The sequence below is a fragment of the Eucyclogobius newberryi genome, unplaced genomic scaffold (assembly GCF_026437365.1).
Source record: "Eucyclogobius newberryi isolate DKJ021-1_F unplaced genomic scaffold, fEucNew1.0.hap1 SCAF_4, whole genome shotgun sequence".
NCBI lineage: Eukaryota > Metazoa > Chordata > Actinopteri > Gobiiformes > Gobiidae > Eucyclogobius > Eucyclogobius newberryi.
Window position 1 is genome coordinate 28,608,271 of NW_027316056.1, and position 24,404 is coordinate 28,632,674.

The 24,404-nt window shown below is 41.6% G+C and overlaps 1 protein-coding gene across 1 annotated transcript; it reads right to left on the reverse strand.

The window, feature by feature from the left end:
- Positions 1 to 7,276: 7,276 nt before the first annotated feature.
- papss1 (3'-phosphoadenosine 5'-phosphosulfate synthase 1) lies at positions 7,277 to 21,697 on the reverse strand. The gene is made up of 12 exons (XM_072462912.1): positions 21,449 to 21,697; positions 20,530 to 20,644; positions 20,221 to 20,456; positions 19,999 to 20,137; positions 19,511 to 19,629; positions 19,187 to 19,300; positions 18,997 to 19,108; positions 17,650 to 17,855; positions 12,815 to 12,950; positions 11,312 to 11,580; positions 10,088 to 10,317; positions 7,277 to 7,930 (listed from the first exon to the last, which is right to left on the reverse strand). The coding sequence occupies exons 1-12, from the start codon at positions 21,506 to 21,508 to the stop codon at positions 7,789 to 7,791; spliced, it is 1,878 nt and encodes a 625-aa protein (XP_072319013.1). The 5' UTR covers positions 21,509 to 21,697; the 3' UTR covers positions 7,277 to 7,788.
- Between the last annotated feature and the right edge of the window lie 2,707 nt (positions 21,698 to 24,404).

Consider the following 24,404-nt stretch of genomic DNA (forward strand, 5'->3'; position numbering starts at 1 on the left):
GATTCCTGCAGAAGGTTACGGAGAGTTAAAAACCGTACTTCAGCACATTCTCCATGGATAGATGCGTTTTGAGCCATAAGGTGGAAATATAGCCTGACAACAGTGAAAAACATTTAAAAACATTATTTTAGCCAATTTTTGGCAAAAATAAATAAATAATAAACTTAAAGACTGCTGTGCAAAATATTGAAATATCGATATATCATGATACTGAATTTGGTGATAAAGTTTTGATATCATGGGCTGCTTCATCGATATATCGGCGAGTCATTTTTGGTATTATTACCCTTGTTTACGCAAACCATTTGATATTTTGACTGTTTTAATGATTAAAATGTGTGTATTTCAAATAGAGTTTGCGCAGGTCATTGTTTAAGATAAATGTTGTTAAAATGTATTGGCTTCTTTAAGAAAATAGTGATTTAAACATAAATTATTATTAGAGCAATATATCAATTATTGCATGTATTGCAAAAACGTGATATTATCGTAGCGTGAGCTGAGTATCGCGTATCAAAACGTGAAGGACTCTGTGATCCCCAGTCCTACTGTGTACAGTCTGCAGCTAATAATGAAGTACTATATTTGCTGTCAAACTGGAAGTATTTGTCAAAAGCAGCACTCTGATTCACTGGGTGCTCTACCACTTTCATTCCACTGTTTTAAAAAAGCTGTTGTAAAGCCGCACACACACATGCCTAAAATTAATGTAAATATCAACTATGTGCCAAAGATGAGAGAAAGAAACGACTTACACAGACTTAAAAACCTACTTCCAGTTTTGCTATGTGAAAAACATGTACCTCAGCAGGATGACCTCTTTTTTACCCCTGTAACTTTTGCTCAACTTGGTCTGGATTGAACTTGTACTTGAACAGCCAGGCTTCCTCTTCTACTGTATCTTCTTCTGTCTGTATCTGAAGTCATCTTCAGGATCACCACAGGCCGAGTATGCACACGAAGCTCATAGACATTACCGGGGAAGAGGCACAAAACGAGGCAGCAGCACTGAACATAACCTCAGCTCTCAATTAGCACAGGGATTATCTCTGCAGCATGACCTCAGCCCACTGTAATGAGGCTTTATAGTGCGTAATCACAGACCGCTTTGTGCTCAAATCACCTATTCTGCCTTTTCTTCCACTGTGAACAAGAAGATCCTGTTTCCATGTGAGCGCCAAAGGTTTATTGGGTACAAGCTTGTTTTTTAGACTCCCTTAATAAAACATTTCACAGTTTAACTTTTCTTTTACTGGAGTGTACTATGTGTTTCCAGGTCCAGTGTGCAGGAGTTTCGGTGGGCTACGGTCCGACAAAACATTGTAAGAGATATTGCCTTTAACTTCAATTAAAAAATGGTGCAACAGTATCCACACAATTTGGGCCTTTTTTCAGGGAAATTTGATGAATTTCGGAGTTACTTTCTGTGTATTCATTAAATGCCAAGACATTAATTGAGTCTAATGTGAATCCAACACAGCAATTAATTTAGTGAAACAAAATTAAAATGGTTACTAAAAAACAACACCAAAACGTTTAATTAACTTTAACCAAATCCTTAATTTTATTGTCCTCATAATTTCAAAGAATTGAGAGTTAGCTTTTGCATTAATATTAGCATTAGCATTAGCGTTAGCATTACCACAATAGCATTGGGGATTTTATAACTACGACTTCCTTTAAAATGTTTATGAGCTCTGTTATAACAGTGTATGATATGCTTTACTAGTCTTACATAAGAACACACAAGAGTGCATGACCTCTGTAACCACGGTGACACGCGCCGGCACGATGACAGTGTTTGGAGTATTTTTACGGAGTAGCCTAAACTAGGATCAAATAATTGAAGAAAAAAATTTTCTTCAATTATTTGATCCTAGTTTAGGCTCCATTAATGCGACAACACACCATTGTGTTATGTTCGTCATCCTTTTCTTCATCTGCTTCTACTTCCCTCCTGCAGGATCCGAGGGGTCTAACGAAGACCAGTTGTTTGTCGTCCGGTGAAAAGTGTGATGAAGGCCGCGTATTTATGAAGTCCATATAAAAGTCATCACCCTTTCCATCACACAAGCTGCATGTGTACGAAGTGTCGGCTGAAGTCCTGACAATATTGTGATGTGCCGTGTGTTATGTCTGTCGCCTCTTTTGGGGTTTTCAATACTGATCAAACTCTACGTTACTCCTCGGCTTTGAAATGTGAGGTCGACTCTATGGATTGCCTTTATTTGACATGTTGGAAGTATAAAATATTTAAGGCGAGAAATAACATAATAAACAATACCTTCTTTGAAACATTTCCTGATGGAGCAAAAATGAAATCCCCACACATCGACATTGCATTACAATACAGCACGATTGACTGTGAAATGTGCATGCAATTTTCCTGATGAGAAAACAAGCGAGTAACAAGGCCAGTCTGTGGTTTTACAGATGTATAACGCTTAAGCAAATTAATGGAACATTTGACACTTTGTTTCATTTGCTTGAAGACCTCCTGTGATTTATAAAACTACACCCAGGTTAGTTAATTAAAAAAAGGCCTCTTCCCCTAAATCAAACCGCGCCCAAGCATCCCAAATGTGGACAAACTGGTTCATTATTGCTCAGCTCTTGGGTTTGACGTTGTTCTGGGATTTCTTTTCGTGGACGAGGTTTGTTGTCATGGTTAGACGCCTTGTGGTTGTGATAAAGGTGTGTTTACCTGGCGCCCCGCTGCACAGACTGGTGAGTGTAAGTACTGTCTCATCGTGCCCCCTTTACCCACGCACATTTCCAGGTCCTTGTGTTGGCCACTTCGTCCTCCTGCTCCAGGTAGATCCCATTTCCCAAACCTGTTCATTAAATATCCAAGTTCCTAAATCGTGGTTCCTTTAACGCCGCCGTTTGGCTGTGCGATTGACACATTAAGGCTCCTCCAAGACAAGCCCGGATTAACCGAGTATGGGCCCCTGGGCACAATTTGGAGCTGGGCCCCCAACGTTACACAATAAATGGTTATGGACACAAAATATACACTTTAGATTCGATAGGCAAACAAAGCAATAACATGTAAGGTCAGACTTATATAAACCTACTGAAATCATTATTATGAAGTAATATGAGCTCGGAAAAAAGTAGTGTGGAAAAGGCCAGTAGGACAAATGTTATAGTTATGTTACAAGTTTAAATACAGTATAAAGAAGCCAAATCTAGGCAATATTTTGGTAAATAAGATGTTCTGGATGATTATCAATAAAGAGCTGTTTGGTATAAGATCTGATCTTCACAGGGACTGAAAGAACCACATTTATTGCGCCAAAGGGAAATAAACTAACTTTGAGCGGGGTCACCTCTCCACAGATCTGACCTATAATCTAGCCTGGTGTCATCTGCTTGTCTCTAGATAGATATGTTTAATGCCATACTGTGGAACATTCTTAGTATGTAAAACAGTTAAACTGCTCCAGCTAAGGTGGTGCTGACAACACTCTGGTGCCCGAGCGCTGCAGTGCACCTGCCCACTGCTCCCGTCAAGCTGCCCCAGCAGCACTGAGGGTTCATGCAGAGAATGAATTTCCCTCATGAGGGATTAATAAAGTGTACCTTAACCTTTAATGTAATTTGGTTGGGGCTTGTTTATGCCAATGCCTGAGCTCATCATCTCCCTGAAGCTGAGCAGGACAGGGCTTGGTTAGTACTTGGATGGGAGACCGCCAGAACACCTGGTGCCACAGGGGGGCGCTAGAGGAAATGCTGCACCTATTGCCTAGTAAAGCGCTTTGAGTGCCTTGAAGATGGAAACGCTAAACAAGTACACTGTAAGAATAATAATATAAATGTTGTCAAAAAATGACTTCTGTTTTCTCACACTCTTTTGTGGTCTCTTTCTCACAGCATCAAAATTATTTATGGTCATAAAATTTAAGATGGGATCTACATCTACAGTATGTGGCGTGATGCTTCCTTTCCAAAGACCGCAATTTAGATATTTAGATATTCCAAGAAGTTGTAATATGATAGGAATCTTAATGACTTTTATTACTTGGACACACTTAAGTTCTGGAGAGTTTGTTTGCAGCCAACTGGAAATAAGTCTGTGCCCAGAAGATTAAAATGACAGTTATGGGTTTGCAAGTGGCCAAAGTGTTCAGAATCCTATGATTCTTGTGGTGCTAGTCTGTTAATCAGAATCAGAAAGGGGTTTATTGCCATTGTCAGTAAATTTATAAATTAAATAAAACAGACTTATAGAATATATACACACTGGCGGGCTCACCATACGCCGAGGGTTTTGTAGGGGACAGGTGCATTGTAGATCGGGCTCCCTTATAGCCCCACAGCTCTGCTGCCACATATTCACCCCAGTGAACGAAAGGGTCTCGTACCTGCACCTTCAGGTGGGGGACGCCCATGACATCAGCAATATTTGGCCCGTAGCTCAGAACTGAGGCTGCAAGGTCTTTGGAGCTTGTCTTGGCAGCAACCCCCAAGCCTGGTGGTGGAGGATGCCGTGAGGCTGAAGAAGGAATCCTTTCAGGTCATATTGGCTTGTGGATCCCCTGAGGCAGCTGACAGGTTCCACAGTTTGTATAGTTGCAGAGGCCAAAACTCTGACCCAGTAAGGTCCACTCCAGGGTACTGGACAGGAGAAATTGACCAATAATCAAACCTCACCTTCAGGTGTTTTGGGGATCTGGAGATGTTAATCCATGTTAATCTATAAAAAATACTACCCAATAGGAGGATTGTGTATTGTGTCTAAAATCTACTCTGAGAAGTGCAATTTTCGACTTAGTTACTTAAGTAAATGTAACTGAGCACCAGCCACTTCTGCTGCTGTTTAAAGAACAATTCATTTTGACTTTCCAGAAGCAGAGGAGACACAATCAGTCCTGGTGCAGTCCCAGCCTCTCACACGCAGACTCCAGGGAGCTTCTGGTAAGTGGGCGCGCACTGGAAGCTGTGATGTGTGTTCAAAAACATAATGTCATTTAAAAAAAAAATGAAAGTGCATGGGATTCTCCTGTTACAAGCATTATTTCCACAGGGAAGGGTAAGGCTATGAGTAATTACCACTATGTCTGATCAAAGCACGAATAATGTCCAAAATAAATACAAAAGAAGCATTGAATAACAGTTGTGCTGATAATGCGAGGGAACTTGAGAGCGACTGCGTGAGCCATGCCAGGATGAAACCACATCACTGTTTTTTATTCGCCCAAAACGTAGCTGGAAGTCGGATTGCCTGGTGTCTGCGTGTTTGAGTCGCCCCGATAAACTCTGCTTGAACTGCAGCACATTATTTATGATTGACAGGTCTGATGTGATCAACATTATATTGTTTCATCATACTGGAAAGTGCTGTGTGCTGTAGCCACGTGAGCCCACTGGCAGCGCTGTGTATGAGAAAACTCCCCGAATGTTCATGTCCATTTTTCTCGGAAAGTGTGATTTTCTTTGCTTTTTTACAACAAAAACAGGTCATATTTAATAGGGGCGTGACCGGAATGTGCTTATGTTAACTTTGCATATAAAGGAAACTTTTAAATCATTCTGCTCTCAAGAGATTAATCTACACGCTGTAGTTTCACATTGTTTAGTGATGAGAAAAGTTCCAATAAACAAAATCCAACCTTAACATCAAACAGGAATCGGACTTCATAAAATTCTATCTTCTGTCTCTCTCCCTTTCTCTCTCCTCTCTTTCTCTCCTTCCCTCTCTCTCTCACCCCTCCTCTCTCCTTCTTTCTTTCTCTCCTTCTCTCTTTCTTTCTCTCCTTTTCTCTTTCTCTCCTCCCTTCTCTTTCTATCACTCCTTCCCTCTCTTTCTCTCTCCCCTTCTCTTTCTTTCTCTCTCTCTCTTTCCCCTCCTCTCTCTTTCTCTCCTCCCCTCTCTTTCTCTATCTCTCCTTCTTTCTTTCTCTCCTTCTCTCTTTCTATCTCTCCTTTTCCCTCTTTCTCTCTCCCCTTCTTTCTTTCTCTCTCTTCCCCTCCTCTCTCTTTCTCTCCTCCCCTCTCTTTCTCTCTCTATCTCTCCTTCTTTCTTTCTCTCCTTCTCTCCCCTTCTCTTTCTTTCTCTCTCTTTCCCCTCCTCTCTAATTCTCTCTTTCTCTCTTTCTCTCCTCCCCTCTTTCTCTCGACCATCCTCTCTTTCTCTCTCTATCTCTCCTTTCTTTCTCTCCTTCCCTCTTTCTCTCTCCCCTTCTCTTTCTCTCTCTCCTTTTCTCTCTTTCGGTCCTCCCCTCTCTTTCTCTCTCCTTCCCTCTTTCTCTCCTCCCCTTCTCTTTCTCTCTTTCTCTCTCCACTTCTCACCCTCTTTTTTCTTTACGGTGTAGCGTAAAACACATACTTTGAAGACGTACAACTACAGTAGGTGGAGGTAAATGCACCTTTTCGATTGGCTGCCAACCACCATTAAACGTAACGACAACAGGAGCAACAACTTCATATCTGACATGGTGTAGTCTGTGCTGGATTATGGGCTTAAGTTTTCTGTGGCCCATAGAATTGTCCCTCGTTTCAGGGAGCGGTCAGTCATCCTGCTGTTTAAACATGTGGTGTGATTTGTGCAGAATATACGCCAAAGTTAGAAGAACAGGAGTGTAATTTCAAATATGTAAAAGGGATCTGGGTAAGACTGGTCATTGAAATCAGAGGTTAAAGTGTTATTGACCAAATCTTCTAGAAGTAAAATGACTTAACGAAAGTGTAAGATGACTGAAGCAGGTGATGATACAGTGATGAGTGGCGCGCCGCTTAAATCCTCCGTGGCGGGGCATCTGGGGCCCATCTGGGAGTGTTTCAGCCTGATTGGGGTCACGATGGGTTTGTCTCATTCTGTGCTCAGCTTATTCACTGCGGAGTTCCAAAAGAAAGCCGACCATATCAAAGAGATGTAATGAAAACAAGATCATAACCGATAAATGTAGAGAAATGTGACTCTACCAGGATTTGTAGTTTACCTTTGTTCATTTTTCCTTAATTGTCTAATACGTTAGTGACCATTGACGAGATACTAAGTGAAGGATGAGCGTGAACAAACAGACATTTTTGCTAAAAAGTTTATTGGACAAGTAGTATTATAAATCTGATCGTTTGTTGTAATCATCTCATTAGACGGGTCTTAGTCTTTTTAAATTAATTACAATGTGGAAAACACTTGCAACAAAATAGAAAACAATACTGTAAAATGATAATGTAACATAATGAGGTCAACACTACATGCACTAAGCAATGAAAAGGTAAGGACATTAGTAAAGGCTACAACAATAAAAGCTTAATATTTTGAATACGTTTGCCTGTTTCACTGGTTTTACTGGTGCTCCAGGGCAGATTCTTAAATGCCCTGACTTGAGTGAGAGGACACAGATCATGTGCTCGTGCCAATTTAAGCAAGACATTTGTCTGTGCAGAGGAATTTGAGAAGAACCAAGGCACTGGACATTTACACCAAATACTTAAAGCGACTTGCTGGGCAACACCATGGCTCAAATAGGTGCGGTACATTTGACTTGTAACATCTCAGGTACAAATATCAATTTCACATTTTGTACTGCTCAACAGCACTTAACATACAAACCAGCCACCGTTTACCTTGTAAGTACGTCACCAAGATATTAATAAAGTTAGTCTAGGAGTGAAGAAGCTTGTTGGTGCCCTACAGTGTTGTACAGTAAATAGAACTTATTGTACAGTAACAGCGTTAAACCATGAAAAGACTTAAAGCAGTTCCACGATTGAGTGAAGTATGATGGTGGAATGGTCCCACATTTACAGAATCCACACTGTTCCGGCCGGGTGTTCGACTTAGGCTTTCTTCTCCAGAGACTGGTAGTACTCCTTCAGCACCGTCCAGGCCTTTGGTGCCATGAAGCCGTCGGGAGGGTTCTCCCCGGTGCGGGCCATCCGACGCATGCGCGTGCCCGAGATGAACTCGTAATCTTCATGGCTGCGGAAAAACAGGCATTATTTTAATTAACTATGTAAAAGGATGTCAATATATTCCTTATATAGCTTTTACTTTTGGGGTGAAAGAGTCATTTCAGGTTGTCGTTTTGACATAGTAAAACAGGCGTTTCCAACAACTTAAAGGTACACTATGTAACCTTAGCCACCGGGTTGTCTCCATGGGGATGTTATTGTTTTGCATAGGATGTTCCGGCTTTAAACGTGTCCATCTTGCATGTATTCAATTACAGGTGTTTGTAAGGCTAGAAATGCATTTAAAAGCATTCTTACTGTGAGCGCATCGCCCCAGATTTAAAGGACAAATATTATGCATCGTTTGTATTGTTGTTCACCTTTTAATATGCTCTTTAGTACCTTTACTTTGGCATCTCACTAAAAAACAGTTAAGAAGTACAAAATTACTTCTCATTCTCGCGTTTCCCATGGCAGTAATTGACTTTGGACTCCATCTACTGGCAGCAGAGGGCATGACATAGGCGAGATTAACAGATGCTAGCTTGCCCTGCAACATGCTAATAAAGCCACGCAGTTGTACGGATCGGGATGCTGTGGCAAAAATGCTGAGAGTCTGGCGACGATTTATGGACCATGGAAGATCTCGGAGCTCGACTAATGCCACCACATATCTGTGAAAATTGAAACGGAGTGTTTTCTGAAGCGCAGAGGGGCGAGGACTTTCTAAACAGGATTCATCCAACTAGAGTGGGTGAAGCTAAATACGACCTCAAGTATGCGTTTGATGAGGAAACAACTTTAAATCATGGTCAAAATCAGTTTGCATAATTTGTGCCCTTGACGTTACCCGCTTGTCCCCATGGAAACAGAAATTCCAAACAAGACAATAACATTCTGTAGACAAAACCAGGTGGCAAACCCGGCACCAGAAAACCTACTATTCAGAATTATTTTTGTCTGTATATTTGCAACAATTTCCTGACACATATATATATATATATAAAATTGTGCTTGATATAAATGGCCTTTTGGAGCAGCACTCACTTAAGCACATCGGTATTGTTCTAGCAAATACTGTATTCGAATACTGTATCCAACTTTGTCTCGGAAATCCGCATCATGGAAAATAAGCTAATTGATATTTAGTGTGAGCAGTCCTATCCAAACAAAGCCTCGGTTGTGTAACAATGAGAAGGGGTTTTGTTAAATCCGCGGAGCCAGTGAGATAGTCTGATTTTAGTTAGTCGTCATTATGTGGCGCACTCATATACACACTCTAATTAATGGCAGCTCTCTCATTTCTGACCGACTTCAAAGCCCTCGGAGCTTTTAACTGTTGAGGATTAAGCCACGATTGCTGTTATCTTTGGCCTGGATGGTTCTGCAGACAGAGAGAAAGAGCCCTGAACAGGGATGAAAGCAAACGGGATGAGCTTAATGAGCGCGTGGAGTGGAGCTTTTGTCCTGGCGCCTGGTACAAATTGACCTCACTTTGAAGAGACTTGGATAAAGCCTCGTCACTCCAACACATAAAACTGTCAGAAGTTGTACAAATGTTGTACTGTTACACTGTATGTTGGAGTAAAATGCGCATTGTAAAATATGAATTATATAAAGCGAAATGCTGCATTTTAATCAATGTGCCTGGTCAAAGAAGTAACCGTCCATATCTAAATAAGCAAATGTACAAACCTCCAATTGGATATAGTATACAGTAATGTTACGTGCCCAAAGGTAATGGAAGATTTATTTTATTCAGTCCAAGGTTACTTTCCAAGATTATGAGCCTCATTTATGTGAATTTATAGCATGGAACAACTGGACAAAAGGTTTGAAAAAGGCGTCAAATCTGTGATGCTGTCTCCATTATAGCATGGAACAGTCCACAGTTCCACAGCATTGACTGGTTTATTTCTGAAACAGCATATTTTGGTGTCACCCCAGACGTTCTCTGTGGGATTTAGGTTTGGAGATGGAACTGCCCTCTCCATAATGATAATCTCACTCATCTGGAAAGAAGATGGTGCCCTTCTTCTGTTTCTTTTATCCATTTCAGAAAAGAACAACACGTGCCGCCTCTATCCTGCCAAAGCGGCAAACTTGCGTTGAAAAAAGCAAAAAGCTGCTCGAACACTCGTCCATAGCAGCGTCGTAGCAACAGGGTTTTTACAAAATCACTTACTTATTTTTATCATAGAAGTCCATGGCTCGTTTGACCTTGTTGTAAGCTGCGACCTTGAAGGGTACAATCTCCAGGGTGATGAGGCCCGGGGCCATCGTCAGCACTTTGGCCCCATGGGTGGGCTCATACAGATCCTTTCCGGTCTCCGGGTGGGGCATTCCAGCGGGGTCACGGCCCACTATGTAGAAGTTGGCGCCGGCGACCATTCGAGACCTGCAATGCCACTGAACCTGGAGTAAAACGACACTTATTGAGGGTTTAAGTCAAGAAGGGTCAAGTTTATCTTGTTTGAGCATTATGTTGTAAAAGTCTGCAATTAAATACATTGTACAGTATTAAGTTTTAGTTTGTATAAAGGTACATTTCCAGCATGTGATAGTTTAGCATTACAGTGAACCCTCGTTTATCGCGGGGGTTACGTTCCAAAAAGAACCCGCGATAGGCGAAATCCGTGAAGTAGAAACCTTTATTTTTTTACAGTTATTATACAATGAAATATTCCATAAAACATTGAAAGCAAGGAACAAAACCTTTTTACAGGCCCAAGCATTTGTTTAACAAATAAAAGTACTGTATAAACGTTTGTTGTTGTTTTAAGTTTAACTTTTTTCTGCGATAGTTAGCATCTTCCTCTGCCTTTTGTTAGTTTCTTAAGTTTCACTTCTCTAAGTTTCACTTCTCATGCCTGACAGCTAGGGGGCAATACTGTTCTGTTTACCTGTATTACGTGTCTGGGTGGGACCGAGGTAGACGTTGTTGTGTTGGCTAACGTGAACGTGGTGTTCGCTAAATAAATGAGTTATCATTTGGACATTGTGGGTGTCAATAACGGTGTAACGTTATTGACACACAGGTAGAGAAGACGCGGAGAGACTGTTTAGCCAATCAGAATGCAGAACACAGTGCATGATGCAAATCCGTGAAGCAGCGAGACCGTGAAAAGTGAACAGCGTTATAGCGAGGGATCACTGTAATCAACAGTATTTCAACAGATCAGAAAAGAAGCATACAGTAATTAGCCTTTAAACAAACAATGTCAACTAATGTTTTTATGGTTTGTACAGTGTGGGCTAAAACTAAAAGTACATGTGGTTAGTTTAAAACATTTAGCCAAAGAGAAAGTTCCTAATGTCCTTAGAAATATGCTAATTGGAATCTTCAACGATATAAGAAATCCTCAAGCAAATACTATATACTATACTACATATAAATGTCCATGTTTACCTCTGTCGGTCCGGCGTACATCATGGGCGAGGGGAAGATGGCGACAATGGTGTTCTCGGGATTGAGGACCCCTTCGTCCAGCACGGCGGCGTGCTGCTTCATGCGCCAGGGCAGGGGCACGTCGTCGTCTTTGGTCCAGCCTCCCAGAGGGTGCAGCAGCAGCACAGGCCGCCTGTACCCGCGCTCGGTCAGGCGCTTGTGGGTGTCCTGCATCAGGAGGGCGTGGCCGTTGTGAACCGGGTTACGCAGCTGGAAGGCAAATACGGCATCTACGTAGCGGGAGATGCATGCAAAAATATATATATTAAAATCACAAAATGTACTAGTAAAAAACATCTTGTTTTTCAATGACCCTTTTCAAATTTGACAGTGATCCAATCCAGTAAGAAGAAATTTACCCTTGAGCTACAACCTGGTACATTGCTTTTATTCTATCAAAGTTAATGTTTGTGGTGTGCCCACTCTGTCTCATTAAATATTCATTCATTCCGTTAACTAAATTAAATCCATCTGTACAAAATGACCACTGTACACACAACAAGAACTCCTGGTCAGAAAAACAAGGACGTTGCTCTGTCCCCACTGAGGCCCAGCACACTTTGAGAATAGTCTACATGTACCCGTGTTTGTGTTGCAGTAGTAGAAAGTAGAACTACTCGCTAAAGCCTGTTTGTGTTAAGTAGGGCTCCCGAGATACTAAACTGGGATCGAAACTCATTTGAGCAAGAATCCACACAGACGAAAACCAACTGTGGAACGGTCTTGATCTTTATCAGAACTAGAACAAGACCAAATGGTAATATTAAAGAAACTGCAAGCCTTTCTATTACAAAACATCATTTTTTCATCACTGTGCAATAAAAACTGGTATCAGCCAATTTCCTTCGTATCGAATATAGAGTTGAAATGTTGTTATTGTAACTACACTAGTGTAAATAAATTATAGAAGAGACGGTTTGAACCAGAGCCGGGCAGTTTAGTAAATACAATAAAAATACATCTAAATATATAGTAGAAAAAGCTTCAGTTGTAGTCATCTGGACTCAGTTTGAAAAAATAGACGTTTCGACTCTCATCCAAGAGTCATTGTCAATAGCCTCTTGGATGAGAGTCGAAACGTCTATTTTTTCAAACTGAGTCCAGATGACTACAACTGAAGCTTTTTCTACTATGGAACACGCCTGGACGAATGAGGGATTACACCGACATCTAAATATATACTCATTTACATTCAAACCACAGCATCTCTACAGCTCCCGCTCTTCCATTACTGCCCTATGCGCCCCTACAGGTCAGTTCTAACTACCGTATTTTCGGGAGTATAAGTCGCACCAGCCAAAAATGCATAATAGAGAAGAATAAACCATAATAAGCATGAAATGCAGTCGCAAGTGTGAAAATAACAAATCGCACCCCGACCAAAAACTATGAAAAAAGGTGCGACTTATAGTCTGGAAAATACGGTACAAGTGTTAGAATGAGAGTGTTCCGTTTCGGCGATACCTGCGTTCATTTCTTTGAACTTGTGCTTGAGCTCGTTGGGTGTGAGTCTGTACTGGTCCAGGCCGTCGTTCCAGCGGATTCTGTCCAGAACCTGCAGGTCTCCACCCACCAGCCAGTCTCCGCTCTCCATCACCATCTGAAAAAGCAATCGCGGGCATCACAGTCCCTCCGGGTCCAACCTACTAAAGATACAGCGCTGGACTCGAGCCTCCGCTAACGAAAACAAGCTACTTTTCGCCGTAAACGTGGCTTCGACACTAACGCCTGGCGATGAGCTTGAGGGACACACAGAGCGGTTTTTCCCTCTAAAGAGCTTCCATCGAACAAAGGCATGTACTGTATGTCCTCAAAACTCGATTCAGTATTTATTTCACCGACCACTTTTTTGGCAGGTGTTCTGGTGTCTGCTCGAGTTACTGAACACAACGGGCCTGGGCCTTTTTACGGTGATGCAAAGTGACAATCCTCTACTAGGACAACGTGTTTACAAAGAATGAAGACATCGGGAGACGGTTGAAGATGTCACATTAGTAGAATAGAGCATCCCTTCAAGGTATTCCGTGTTCTACAAACAAAACGCAAACTATAAATGACAATGTCTCCACGTTTCTGAACCTAATGAGTCTTTATATTTCCAAGGAAGAAGCATCTGGTGCATTACAGGGCGGGAAAGTGTGTTGTTTGTGTTTTGTTTGTCAGATAAATTGCACTGAAATGATACAACTAAAACATCTAAAACATTTCTTTTAACAGTCCATTTTTTTTTTTTGCTCTTGCCCCAAATTCAATCTGGAAATCCATCAGATGATTGTTTTTTGCGAGCGCGCCGACTAATGATTAATATCCACCTGGCCGGGGAAATGAAAGAATCTTCGGAATGTGTTGCAATTTATTTTCCACGGCCCAATTAATCCATAAGGTCTGCGGTCGGCCAGGGACGAGTCAAAAGAGACACTCACCAGACTCGCTCTGTGGAAACGTCGATAGGAAAGCTGCAACTGAATTCATTTGGCGACATATGCGAAAGGAAATGTGCATCGAGTTAACCACCGAAAAGAGAGTCTGAGCAAATAAACAGGCCGCGCTAGACACGGCGGGCCCGGGCCGAGGGGCTCCGTCTAACAGAAGGGTAAACAGGATATAGTGCGTTTGTTACATTTAAGGCTTTCTTTTATGAACAGGGCCCAGTTGGAAACGCGGGCTCGCTCGAGTGCGGTGACAGAGCGGCTCCGGAAGAGGGATTTAAACACACACTGAAGTATGCAAAGGTACGCTTCATAATGAGTGACACTTTAATCACACCAGGCTAAACATACGGTACTAGTCTGCTGCGACAGGTCCACGTGGATGGAGCATGAAACTGGCTTACATTGTGGATTAAGTTTCAAATGTGATGAAACTAAAATGAACTATACAAATAATATCTTACTGATCGCATGTGTATATACAGTTTGCTGCTAATATTTGATGTTTATGGATTGTAGTGGCTCCAAACAGCATAAACATTTTGTAAAATATTTACGAAATGATTCAGTTTATTTCAGTCAGACAAATAGCCAACACTGCACACTTGCTTTCTTTTCAAAAGCAGGAGTTCTGGAGCCAAAATCAAATTGAATCAATGCTCCAACAAGTTTAGAGTCAAATAAATCACAGCCATTTATCTGAAGCATCAATTAAGTAAGAATTACATCAACTACATCCCCTTTATTCATAACTAATTTAAGTACTTCTCTCCTTTCAGACTAACAGTATTTAGTGATTCATCTTTCCCTGGCTGCAATGCCTTAAGCTTTTGTGTGATCCACAACGTTAACTTTGCAAAACAGACTTCACTACACCAGTTCCGAACTATTTTACCTACTACGCGAGTCTTCCTCTCAGACAGAAGTTTAGTGGTGCCATGGTAATGGAATATTTACTTAATTTATTTTTAATCAGTCCAAGGTTACTTTCCTTGATTATGAGCCTCATTTATGAGAATTTATAGCATGGAACAACTGAATTAAAGGTTTGAAAAAGTGTAGAGTGTAGGTACATTGCAGCACTCTATCTTATTGCTAATAATAATCTACAATACACCAACACAGACAGATGGGAACGACATGTGGAATATTTGAGAAGGAGCTTAGCTGAGCAGATCGGCCAACGCTGTTAAAACTTCAAAAACATGACAAAAACAACCTGCTGGAGTTGAGGAAGATGAACCCCACAGACCGAGTGTGTGCGGGAGAGATCTACTCCAGAAATCACAGCTGTGAGATGTGACAAGCTCAGATCTGTGTTCAGTCAGTCCAAGGAGAGGCACTGCGTTTATCACTTTCCCACAAAATGACTATAGCCTATGACTACACACGAGAGTAGAACGGTGAATAAACGTGGAGAGTCTGTATCAAATAGGAATCAATTATTCATAATTAATCCCAAATTCATCTTTCCCATTTCAGCTGTCATACTTGTAGCCGCCCTTACATAAACTGACAGAAGAGGGAGCTAGTACCAAACTGCTCACCTTGAGGTTGGAGGGCGAATGCTTAAAACGCTAAGATATTCCTTTATTGTCCACACATGGGGAAATATAATTGTTGCAACGCAGGTAGATCGAGGAAAAGGACAGATAACTTATAGGAAGTTTAAAAAACTTAATAGAAGAACTCTTATAAACAAAACTCTTATAAATAAAAACTCCTATAGACAAAACCTCTCATTTCCTAATAAGGAATGGAGGGGGGAAATAAAGCTAGAGATAAAATAAAAACAGCTAGCGTAAGACAAAATAATACTAATAATAACGGTCAAATAAACACTCTATTTACATCAGTTATATGCACATGAATATGACATTATTGCGTGTGAGTACAACAGTAATTGCACATGAATATGACGGTATTGCACATGGTTAAGTCAGTATTGCACGTGTTCAGGGTCAGCAGTGTTTGTTATAAAGTCTGACAGCAGCAGGAAGGAAAGACCTGTGAAACCTGAGTGTTCTTCTGCTGCAGATGATGAGTAATCATCGTCTGTAATCATCATCAGATGATGAGTAATCATATGTCACTGGTTCTGTTCATAGTTTTTATGGACAGAATTTCTAGGCACAGTCAGGGGTCGGAGGGTGTCCGGTTTGAGGACAGGATCTCATCTCTGCTGTTTGCAGACGATATTGTCCTGATGGCTCCATCAAACCCGGACCTGCAACATGCACTGGGACGGTTTGCAGCCGAGTGAGTGAAGCGGCTGGGATGAGAATCAGCACCTCCAAATCAGAGGCCATGGTTCTCGACCGGAAAAAGGTGGCTTTCCCTCGCCAGGTGGGTGGGAAGTTCTTGCCCCAAGTGGAAGAGTTCAAGTATCTCAGGGTCTTGTGCACGAGTGAGGGAAGGATGGAGCGTGAGATTGACAAGGAGCTGAGTCGAAAGGCAAAGCTCTTGATTTACCGGTCAGTCTACGTTCCTGCCCTCACCTATGGTCATGATCGCGAATACAAGCAGTCGAAATGAGTTTCCTCCGCCGGGTGGCTGGGCGCTCCCTTAGAGATAGGGTGAGGAGCTCTGCCACACGGGGGGAGCTCGGCGTAGAGCCGTTGCTCCTCCACATCAAGTCAGTTAAGGTGGCTCGGGCATCTGTTCCGGATGCCTCCTGGGCGCCTCCCTGGGGAGATGTTCCGGGCATGTCCCCAGGGAAGACCCAGGACACGCTGGAGAGACTATGTCTCTCGGCTGGCCTGGGATCGCCTCGGGATCCCCCCGGAGGAATTGGAGGAAGTGTCTGGGTAGAGGGAAGTGTGCTTAGACTGCTGCCCCCGTGACCCGGCCCCGGATAAAGCGGTAAAAGATGGATGGATGATTACCATATGATGATGAGTCGATGTCCAGCATTTCAAATACAGAATAACGAGTCCTTCTTGCGTTTTATGTGCCACTAAAAAATTTGCCCGGAGAGACTAGAATAATATGTTTTTATACAGACGGACATCAGTCAGGTGACCGGCCTCAAAGTCAGACTGCCGGGATTGACAGGTGGATTAGCCAATCAGGAACACGGATGGTCCGTCCATATAAAAACAGTTATAAAAAAAATTACCACATGGACTGAAAAAACATTGTGGATTTATGCAGAATTAGTGAGCAACGCATTCAACGCTATTAATCAGGAGTTAGATTTTTTTTAATGATAGATGAGTCCTGAAGGAGCCGTGTGTAGCCTGCGCTCCTACTGGTTTGAAAAAGGAACTACAATCACAACTGGGTTAACCTGTAGAAGTGTTCCACAGGCTGCACTGGCATCGATTCATGACCGGCTGAAGGTGCTGGACGTAGGAAGGTTAAAACAGCTGGATTTAGTGGAACTGGCAACCCAAATGAGAGATTCATGAGAGATTCATGTGAGGCTCATTCTGCTTTCTGATTGGATAAACAAAACCAAATTACAACATAAACAAAGTGCCCATCATGTCCAATGCTTATATAAACACGAATAAATCTGCGTTAAAAAGCTATATTTGATTTGAACATGTTCTTCGAAGACACAGATTGATCTTTTGTATGGTTAAAAAGAATACTTCCAGTTCTAGCATTGTTGACATTTCTATGCAGTTAGCTCCATGTATGAACTGTAACAGAATATGTCCTTGACTCTAGGACTCATTAGGACAACCCTTTCCCCCCAAACAATGACCAATGAGCCCCATTGTTTCACATGCGTCACAGAAATAAACAACTCTTATTGCACGGCCCCGGCTGAGTTCGACTCGAGGTGCGACGGGCGGCATTTTGAGTTGAAGAAGCGTGTATTATGCGTCCCAGGCAACTAGGTCATTCTCCCTCGACACAAACCTTGATGTAAGGGTGGTCTTTGCAGGTCGTGCCCCACTGGCGAGCACAGCGTTCTTCTTTGCGGTGCTCGTAGAACTCGGGGTTGCGCAGAATGGCCACTCGTCGGCCCTCGAAAACCAGGGCTATGGCGGTCACTCCGTCCAGGCGCTCCTTATCGCTGCTGGACACGGGCAGCACCACAGGCACAGACAGGTTGATGATCCCACCTACAATTGAAGTGGATGCATATTATTTTGATAATAATGCTACTGCAAAATATTTGTTTTCAAATATCTGATAGAAAATTACAATTATCCATTTGTGATATATTGTGAAGTACTTTACTACAGTTTTAATAAGCAATCTTTACACATCAACACCATCTCTAGCCCTTCCAGCAGTGTACGGCCTCCAGATTAATTCAATAAACACTGACACATAACTGATGTCCGTGTGTGTTTGTGTCCGTGTGTGTGTGTGTCTGTGTGTCCCTGTGTGTGTGTGTGTGTGTGTGTCCGTGTATGTGTGTGTGTGTCCGTGTATGTGTGTGTGTGTGTGTCCGTCCGTGTGTCCGTCCGTGTGTGTGTGTGTCCGTTCGTGTGTCCGTGTGTGTGTCCGTCCGAGTGTCCGTGTGTGTGTGTGTGTGTCCGTGTGCGTCCGTGTGTGCGTGTCCGTGTGTGCGTCCGTGTTCGTCCCTGTGTCCGTGTGTGCGTGAGTGTTTGTCCGTGTGTGTCCGTGTGTGTGTGTCCGTGTCCGTGTGTGTGTGTGTGTGTGTGTGTGTGTGTGTGTGTGTGACACAGGCTCTTTAAAGGGATTTGGGTTTATTGAAGCCAAATGTTTGATTAGTAAAATTCCCAACTAGTTTTACAGGCTCACCCAGGGCAACCAGCCGTTTAATGTGATCACTCCAGTTTTAAATCCCAGGGAGGAGCTTTTTGCGTATATTAATTCAGACCAAAACGTTTGAGGGCAAAAAGAAAGAAGGATCTTTGTTTTTGCCCTCAAAAAAAAAAAAATCTAATTATGTTCCTGGTTTGAAATTATTAAGAAATGACTAGGGACCGGATGATCATAATCTCAGATTGTGAAAGTTGACTTTATTACAGCGATGACCTGGTTAGCCCTAGTTCAGCTGGTCTGCAGCCGCTTCGTACTGTGGGTTCTGTGTATGGAGAACAAAAGCATGCAAAAAAAATATTATGATATGCTAAACTGAGGAGGACTTTAAGCCGTCTGGTAATAATTTGAATCTTGTAAATGTTTGTCCCACAGATTGCCAGTGCTGTATGTTGTATCTACTCTACTATTAAACCAATAAAACCATCAAATTAACAAACATATTATTATGAAATTGTGATTTTTCTTTACCATCCAGCAGACAGTCGAAATGAAGACACTGCAGGTATTCTCTTTCTCGCATAAACCCATTCAGAGGAGTGGCCCAGCCTTCAGCCAGGACCTGGACCCACTGCAAGTCCACCTGAGACACAATCCAGAGGTGAGCATGGAGGGTCAAAGTAAAAGTAAAAGTCAACAGCGACAAATACGACGGACTCACCTTTCCAATTTGCACTGCAGGAAGAGTGTCTGCATCTGCTTTAGCGAGATCCAGTTTATTCTCATGCACGTACAGCTCCTTCACTTCATGGAACGCATCGATCGGCACGATGTCCTAGCAAAACAAAAGGGAAGAGATTAATAACTGTTGACGTGAAGATTAGCAGTGTTATAGCATGGAATAGTAACAAATTTGATGCAATTACGCCCTCTAGTGGCAAATCACATGGAAATGAAAAACTCAATCTTTGATAGTGTTATTTAGTGAACAAGTAAAGTAAATGTCCAAAGTAGTTTCTTCCGGTCACTCAGTAGTTTCTCTTACCCTCTCCTGAAGCAGGTCGACCAGTTGTTGTATGCACTCGTTCACGCTGCACGAGTCTGTTTTTAGCACCAGCTCAGGAGCCTCTGGCTTCTCATACTCCGAGTCAATTCCAGTGAAGCCTGCAAAAATATACGAAGGCAAAACTGAATATTATAGATATGTTACAAAGTAGTAGCAGAGGCAAAACAATACAATAATTATTCATATACGGTATAATGTTTTTTTTTAATCAAAATACCATTGACTAGTTATTTTTCTTTCCAATGTGACTGTATTGTGGCTGTTGCTGTGTTAAAAGCCACAGCCGATGTGCAGTTTGTATATAGTTGTTAGTTGCTACAGCACAGTAATAAGAGTCCTTGATGCTGTGTTTAAACATTGAGCAGACACACTTTGATTGATTAAAAACAGCCCTTTCAATAGGTATTTTCATTCGTTTCCAAAATATTTTAACTACCGGTACATTTACAAATGATTTGAATCCTTACCTCTTATTTCCCCGGCTCTGGCTCTTTTGTACAGGCCTTTTACATCTCGCTGTTCACACACATCCAAAGGAGCATCTATGAATACTTCGTAAAATGGCAACCCTGTAGCTTCGTGAATCTTTCTAGCATTGAGGCGATCCTAAAAGGCAATGAAGAGCGACGTATTATTAAGGTTAGAACAACTGTAGTGCAGTGGCTGATATCACTTTGTGCTTTACTGACCCTGCTGTATGGGGAGATAAAACTGGTGATGCAGACTAGCCCCGCATCAGCAAAAAGTCGAGACACCTCAGCAATGCGTCTAATGTTCTCTTCACGGTCCTCTGGGCTGAAACCTAGATTTTTATTAAGCCCCTGACGAACGTTGTCCCCGTCCAGAGTGTAGCAGGGAATCCCATGACACACCAGGTATTCCTCCAGGGCCATGCTTACGGTGGTCTTTCCTGCTCCAGAAAAACCTAACACAGGTGACGGATGTCATGGTTACAAGTGCAAAGGATGGTAGAGAAAACTGAACTGGACAAAGACTACCTGTGAGCCAGACTGTGCATCCTCTGAAGCCCCCTCGGGTGCCCACGACTTGTCCACGCTTATTTCTGCTCACATGATGAGCTTGATAGGTCACGTTTGTTGCTCTTTGGGTCCCCTATAAACAATAAAGTATGATTAACCTGTAGACAGAGGTGGGGGATACATACATAGATACTATGCCAAAGGGAAGGGGATAGAGGATTTTTTATATTTTGTCTATTGCTAGTCTGTCCCTACATATATATATATATATATATATATATACATATATATATATATATATATATATATATATACATATATATATATATATATATATATATATATATATATATACATATATATATATATATATATATATATACATATATATACATATATATATATATATATATATATATACACATATATATATATATATATATATATATATATGTATATATATATATATATATATATAAAAAAATATTATATATAAATATATACATAAAAATACCCGTCACCAATATGGTATTGTTATATACACACTGCATTCAGCAGCTATCCACTCTGTACCAGGTTAGCAATAAAAACAACCACAAAATATTCAGACGTAGTTAAACATGATTTAGGAAACAGGAATGTGCACATTATGTGATGTCAAGATGATCATGTCATATGGGAAAGAGGAGAGTTTTCAGGAGAGTTTTCACATAGAGCTTTGATGATGAAACCGGGTAAGTCTCATTTTAGCTGGGGGCTCAGACAGTGCAGATGCTACGGACTTTAAAGGACAGCGAGACTTATCAAGCTTATTCATGCGTCGTAAAATAGACCTTATAATAGAATAGTTACCTTTTCTGAAAGAGGTTCAGATCGGTTACACAAGTAAAAGGTTTAGGATTCAACCAGAGAAAAGCCCACTTGTAAATGCACTCACCCACTCACTGTCGACGTTGCTTCGTTTCTGCTTTTTGTGCGAGTTGCCATATGTCTCCATGTTTTTCAGCTTCTGCGGCACAGTGAACTGGTTATGGTTATAATCCGTTTATATTAGACAAACAAGAGCCAAATGTGATCTTTATTTACAAAACTAAGAGTGTATTCCGGTTTTAGGCACAGGTTTGTCCTGTGAATGGAGCGGCTACCCTGGGCACTCGGTAAACCAGGAAGTGCTCCCAGTGCCACATCACGCGCCGATGATGACGTACTTCCTCTTCAGAAAATATTGAGAAAGCATAATCGTCACAAAATATCTTAATATTCTATATTCGTAAATTACCTAAAATATTCCTTGCAGAACCCAATCAAGTAATTTATTATTTTTATATGAATTATTATTTTTTGATTGCTACTATTTAGCTTAACATAGTTATATAGCCTACATTATGTATGTATTAGTATGTATTATATTTATATATAACATTGTAATACCCATATTGTTGTAAAATAATACAAACAAAGTAAATACAAAATGAGGTGATAGTTAGACATTCATTATTGTTGTTAATATCATTATTATACTGTATTACACTGTATTACCCTATTAGTTCTAGAAGATCTTTATTTCTATAGAAACAAGTTTTTGGACCATTTTACAGGTTATTATTACGGGTTATAAATGGTCCAAAAACTTGTTTCTATAGAAATAAAGATATTCTAGAACTAATAGGGTAATACTGTATTACCCTATTAGTTCTAGAAGATCTTCATTTCTATAGAAACAAGTTTTTGGACCATTTTACAGGTTATTATTACGGGTTATACAAATTAGATGTCTGATTTTTGTCATTCAAAGTATTTTTTGTTGATATTGCTTGTGTGATTTTTTGTATAATAGTTTCCCTCTTAGTTGCAGAGTTTGTCAGTTGGACAGAGATCTCCATTCTTCTTCTTTGGTGTTTTATGGCAGTTGGTATCCAAGTGTTACATCACCGCCACCTACTGTAGTTTGACATCTTATGCTATGGCGGTTGTTGTTGTTGTTGTTGTTTTATGGCGGTTGGCATCTGAGTGTTGCATTACCGCCAGACTTTATTCCTTAGACTTTGTCGTAGTCCTAAAAGTTCTTCTTCCAGTGCTTTGACAAAGCCCAAGAGGTCATGAGATGTTGTTGTTGTTGTTGTTGTTGTTGTTTTATGGCGGTTGGCATCCGAGTGTTGCATTACCGCCAGTTCTTCTTCCAGTGCTTTGACAAAGCCCAAGAGGTCATGAGATGTCTAAGTTGCGGTTGTTGTTGTTGTTGTTGTTGTTTTATGGCGGTTGGCATCCGAGTGTTGCATTACCGCCAGACTTTATTCCTCAGACGTTTCGTAGTCCTCAGACTCTGTCGTAGTCCGTAAAAGTACTCCTCCCATTGCTTTGGCGTACAAAGCCCATGAGGTCATGATGTGTTTTTGTGACTAGAATAGTTGTTGTGTCAGAGACCAACCGGCTTTATTCCAGGGAGACTCTTCTTCACCTTCCTCGCCCTCTTTGACGTTCGGTTAGAAGTCCTTCTTCCATCACTTTGGCGTTTCTAGGCCCACGAAGTCCAAGCGCGTTAGAACATCCTCTTGCTCCTCATCCTCGGCTCAGTCTCCAACACCCCCCACCTCTATAAACGTTTACCCAGCCCTGTGCTACATAAGTAAGCAACCACAGCCTGACACAAACCCTGTGACTGGATCGCCAGAACGTTCCGCAGATTGAACTCCCGCCCATTATTCCGAAACCACAAGGCCAACCCGGCCCTTTCCCTATCATAAGCCTCACAGCAAATCAGCACATGCTCGACAGTCTCTGGCACCTGACAGTGACCACACAGACCGGTCGGATGTTTGCCTATCCTACTCAGTGACCAATTGAGTCCAGTATGGCCAATCCTCATGCGGGCGAAGGCCCTTTCCTCCCACGCGTTCCTGCCCATAGACCCGCAAGGACCCACACTACCCTGTATGTGATAGAGATGCCGTCCAGTAACACAGTGGCTCCAAAATTCCTGCCAAAGGCCGACCACATGACTCTGACTCTTGATAACGGGCTTGATTTCAGACTTGCCCAACTCAACCGCCACATCAATTGATGGCCGCCGAAGGGAACGTTTAGCCAGTGCATCAGCCATTTCGTTACCATCCACCCCCACATGCGCAGGGACCCAAATGAAGGAAACCCTCACATCCTTCCTGGACAGGGAGAGCATCAGACAGAAGATGCGGTTGGTATCCAAGTGTTACATGGATAACCCCCCTCCCTCTCCTTTCAAAGAGGAAAGGAATTGAATGCTTTGATGTGACAATATAAAGTTGTTGTTGTTTTTATGGTAGCTTAATTGACAATATTTCTAGTATTCGTTGTAATAAAATATGTTAGCAGTGTCATATTGATTAACTCCATGAGGCGGGCTTCGAGATATTATCACGTTCTCGCGTAAAAACAATTCTGAAATTCTAAACAACAACACTTATTTTTTTTATTTTTTAAATATCACATGGGAACGTGATAATCAACACTAAGCCTACACTGAAACTTTTAAGAATGTTATTGTTACATTCACCTATGTATTTCTTTAGGTGCCTGGCCACAGTATTCTGAGCTGGATTTATATTTTTGGCAAATGTCAGAAGTTCACGAACACGTCTTGGTGTTGGCACACGCTCCTGTGTTATTTCTAACAAGCCATTGAAGATACACAGTGAGTTTCTAACAAGCCATTGAGGATACAAAGTGTCAGCAGAGTAGGGCTGCAACGATTACTCGAGTTCATCAAATAATTCAATTACAAAAAAACTTTGATTATTATTTAATTGCCTCGATGCTTCGTTTAATTTACATATTTTATTAAAAACACATGAATCTGTGGCGCGCGGAGCGCACGGAACAACTTGTGGCGCTTTTGTTCCCCACGGAGCTTCTTC